A 4,262-nucleotide genomic window follows, 5' to 3' on the forward strand; every position below is an offset into this window, starting at 1 on the left:
CCAGCTCTGACAGGCTGCCCAGCACCGTGGTTCTCGGCAGGGGTACTTGGAGAGGCGCAGTGGGTGAGCAGCAGGCGTGCTGAGCACCAGCAGTGCCCAGGTCGGCCTGGAACAAGGGCTGCGCTTCCAGAATGCCCAGGGCACTGGCGGAGAACCATGCCTGGTGCCGTCAGCTGCGCTTCACTGGCTCCTCACGGCCCATAGGCACCTCACCCGCTCCAGCAGATGAGCCAGGGGCCACAGAGGGATAAGCCCTGAATGCCCAGCTGCCCCCGGGACAACTGTGCCACAGAGTTACAGGAAGCAAGGAGGCCACAGAAGCCCCTCTGGTGGGGGCGCCTCCCATGAGTGTGTGTGCTGACCCCAGATTGGGAGGGCCCAAGTGCCCTGTGTCCTGGCTTTCAGGAGCTCAGGTGTGCCCCTCCAAGGCCCAGCCGTAGCGATAAGAGCCAGGTGTCCAGCTCTTCTGGGTCCGCCCCACTCCTGGGCCCCGGGTGGCTGTTCAGTCCCTGGTTTAGTAGCAGTTCAGTCCCTGGTTTCAAGGAAAGCGTTCCTGGAACTCTGCACATGGTATAGGGGAGAGCTTCAGGGTCACGCTCCTGTGAGCTTCGCCACAGCCTGGAGGTAGCTGCTGCCCGGACTGCCAGGAGAGCTGGCAAGTCCAGGAGTCTCAACTCTTGGCCCTCTCCTGCCAACGTGGGTGGGCCCACTGAGGCCTCAGTTACAGCTGCATCTGAGCAGGACCCCACGTCGTGGTTCCACCCAGCTGGCGGTCAAGGGCCCCTCTGTCCAGACAGGAGAGAAGCGGGGAGTTTGGAGAGCAGAGAACAAGAGGTGGCGGCTGGTCTCAACCCTGTGACCTGGGCCAGGCCCAGACACCCCTGAGCCTCAGTGTTCTGTCTGAACAAGCTGCCCTCCTGCCCCCGCCAAGCCCTGATGCCAAGCCCTCCCCCTGCAGGGACTGTGAGAGCATCTGCTTCATAGGCCGGCCATGGCGTGTTGTGGTGGATGGCCACCTGAACCTGCCCGTATGCAAGGGTATGATGGAGGCCATGCTGTACCACATCATGACCAGGCCTGGCATCCCCGAGAACTGCCTGCTGCACCACTACCAGGGGTCCTGCAGCCCGTCGCCGTGCTGGAGCTGCTCCAGGTATGGGGCCTTCCCAGGCTCAGCGGGGGGTGGGGGCGGCTGGGTGCTCTCAGTGGCCCGGCCATGATGTTCAGGCCCCAGGCAGCATGCGGTATCACCATACCGCTTACCTGCACCCCCTCCCCCAGCTTGTCCTGGGCTCTTGCCTCTCAGGCCATCCCTCGGTGTCCTTCACCAGCTCCATGGAAGAGGGGGTGCCTGGTGCTTGTCTCTGATGCTTTCTCTGTGCCAGGGGTCACTAACTCACGAGCCCGCAGGGCCCCACGGGTCAAGCAGCTGCCCCCCTGGTGTCGCTGCTTCCTGCTCGGCTGACAGTTGCCCTGTGCTCCGTTGGCCCAGTGCGCATGGGGCCTCCAGCTCCTCTGGCAGCTAGGAGCTTGAAGTTTAGTGTCACATTCCCCGCGAGCCAAACAGAACCCCACCTGGAAGCCAGTCTTGGCTCACAGGATGCTGGGATGCAGCCCCCGCTGCAGGCCTCTCCTCCACAAATGAGATTCAGCTTGGAGGCTCCAGCCCGCGCTGTACACATGCTACTCAGGCCACTGCCTCTCCCACCAGGGCCTTTGCCTGAACCCTCCTGGTACATCCCCACTTGACTCATGCCCAGTTCAGGTGCCCCCTGCTCTAGGATGTGGCTTCCTCATACAGAGAGAGCATTCCCTAAATGGTTGAAGAATAAATCAAGCAGGCGAGGGTAGTGCCTCTGTAACCTGCGTGTCTGGTGTCTCCAGGGCCTGGAGTCCCTCGGCTGCATCCGGAAGCGCTGGCTGAGAAAGCCAAGGGCCGTCTCGCTCTTCTCCACACCCGTGGTGGAGGAGGTGGAGGTGCCCTCCAGCCTGGACGAGAGCCCCATGGCCTTCTACGAGCCCACCTTGGACTGTACCCTCCGGCTGGGCCGTGTGTTCCCCCACGAGGTCAACTGGAACAAGTGGATCCACCTCTAGGACCCCAATGGGTGTTCCCTCCCTCCAAGCCACCACCTGCCACACCACTCTGCCTGATGCTCGGCAGACCCCACTGTGCCCCAGCCTTGGGTCTGCCGAGCCTCCTGCAGCAGGGGACGAGTGCTCTGGCCAGAGTCACAGCCCGACATGTTTCCCACTGTCCTGGAACTCTGGAAAGAGGGGCTCCCCCGCCTGCCTGCTCCCCAGGCTCTTCTGGGCCTGCCCCTTGGGAACTGGCCTCATCACACCGGGAGTTGGTGCTTGTCTCTGGGTCTCCAGAGTTCGCCCCGCCTGTGCACACCTCACATTCCAGACTCCAGCCATCTTGGCAGGATCTCCTGGCTCCTTGAGTGCCCAAGTGCCACCAAGAGGAAGGGCCTTGTGGGATATGCCTTGCAGAATAGGGATCGGTGTGCACTGCTGCCGGGGGGCCTCTACAGGGACTGTGGCCCCTCGGCAGGCAGGACATTCCAGCCCCTGGCTGGAACTGAACCACCCAGAGCAGAGCAGCTCCCTTTCCGACCTTGCAAGTCACCTGGCAGGCCCCAGCTGGGCTGGCTGTCCATGTCCCTCGGCCTGGCTGGTGACTCCCTGCAGGCCGGAAATGAAGAATCCCTGTAGGTTTGGGTTTTGTTTGTTTTATTTTGTTCTTTCACCTTTTTTCCTCATTAAAAAAAAAAAGTCCCTGTGGAGTGTATTTATTTATTTTTTGATTAAAGGGAAGTAAAATGCATTCTGTTTTGTGTGTTTCCTAAAGAATCAGTGATTCCCCTAGGGGACTCCCTACTTTGGCTGCAGAACAACCTGGAATGGCTGTTCCCAATGAAACCAAAGGAAGAGGGAAGGCCCTGATCCTGAGCTCAGCAGCCCCGCCTGGCCTCAGCCAGCGGTGAGACATGGCCTCCAGGATGGAGAGGGCCACAGGCGACTCCCTCGCCGCCTTCTCAGCTGGTCCCAGGCCTGTCCCCCACAGAGCAGCTCCCAGCCCAGTGCCAGGCCCAGGATCAGCTCGGCTCAGCACAGCTGGTGCCGTCGGCAGGGCCTGCAGATGGGTCTGGCACCTTGAAGTTCTCTTGAGCTCACATGGTTACATTTTTAAGTTAGTTGCCAACATTTTTAAAATGTAGAGTTCACATTTAAAAAAAAATTCAGATCTCTTAAAATGGAAAGTTCCAGTAACAATGGACTTAGCTTCCTGCCTATGGCAGTCAGAGTGTGGAGCAGAGGCCGTTCCCTCTAGGTGGGATGGGCCCCGCCCTGGCCAGCTGTGTCTCACACCCACCTGCAGCTTCTCTCACCTAGAAAAGTGTCCCCTCTGGGGAACGTGTACCCTTAGGACCCCTGACCTGACCCACCTTCCAACCCTGTCTCCATCCTCCCTCTACAAGGGACGCCCTGGTCACTCTAGGCCACAAACTTCTGGGTGAGGAGGGACAAAGGCAGGGACTTGGGAGTCAGGGTCCTGAGAGAGAGTCCCTGCACTGCCAAGCCTGGTCAGGTCTTAGTGTTCATTTTTTTTCTCTTTAAAGTTTCAAGTGTAGAAACAATAGTGTTCTATGGGATTTTTTGAGGCAATCAAGTAGAATAGCAGATGTGGTCTGCTTCATAAATAAAATGCTGTACAAATGGGAATGTATTTGGGAATGTGTGGTGTGGTGGAAGAAAGGTTTGGGAATCCGGTAAATGTTTCTAAAAAACCGACCCTCGCATTCATATTTCAGAGCCTTAGTTTTGTTGTCTGAAAACGGGGAAGAGTGTCTCCCTCGAGGGAGGCAAGGTGAGCTGAAGAGCACCAGGTGCAAGTGCATAGTCGGGTTCAGCAGGTTCCCTTCTTCACCTGTGCCTCCCAGATGATGGAGAGAGTGGGCGTATGTTGGAAGATGAGACAGGGATGGTGGGGACTGCTCTCAGATGGTGAGATGGGGCTTCTGTGAACACCAGCCCACATTCCCACAGTCATTCTGCCCAAGGATGACCTGTTCCTTCTTCCCCTCCCTCCTACCCATCATGAAGCCCCTCATCTGCCCACCCATCTATCCGTTCATCTACCTACCTATCTACCCATCCATTCATCTGTCCATCCATCCATCTGCCCATCCATCCACCCAACTGTCCACTACCCATCCATCCATTCATTTGTCCATCCATCCATCTATTCGCCCATC

The 4,262-nt window shown here is 58.3% G+C and overlaps 1 protein-coding gene across 1 annotated transcript; it reads left to right on the plus strand.

The window, feature by feature from the left end:
- Positions 1 to 738: 738 nt before the first annotated feature.
- Positions 739 to 2,830, plus strand: LOC108524632 (general transcription factor 3C polypeptide 1-like; the record flags this gene model as incomplete). The annotated part of the gene is given in 3 exon segments (XM_017865712.1): positions 739 to 1,116; positions 1,119 to 1,153; positions 1,885 to 2,830. Coding segments are annotated over 3 exon segments (626 nt in total), but the record flags the coding sequence as incomplete, so codon positions are not given.
- Between the last annotated feature and the right edge of the window lie 1,432 nt (positions 2,831 to 4,262).

Source organism: Rhinopithecus bieti, unplaced genomic scaffold (genome assembly GCF_001698545.2).
Source record: "Rhinopithecus bieti isolate Rb0 unplaced genomic scaffold, ASM169854v2 repeat_11106, whole genome shotgun sequence".
In the NCBI taxonomy this organism is placed as follows: Eukaryota; Metazoa; Chordata; class Mammalia; order Primates; family Cercopithecidae; genus Rhinopithecus; species Rhinopithecus bieti.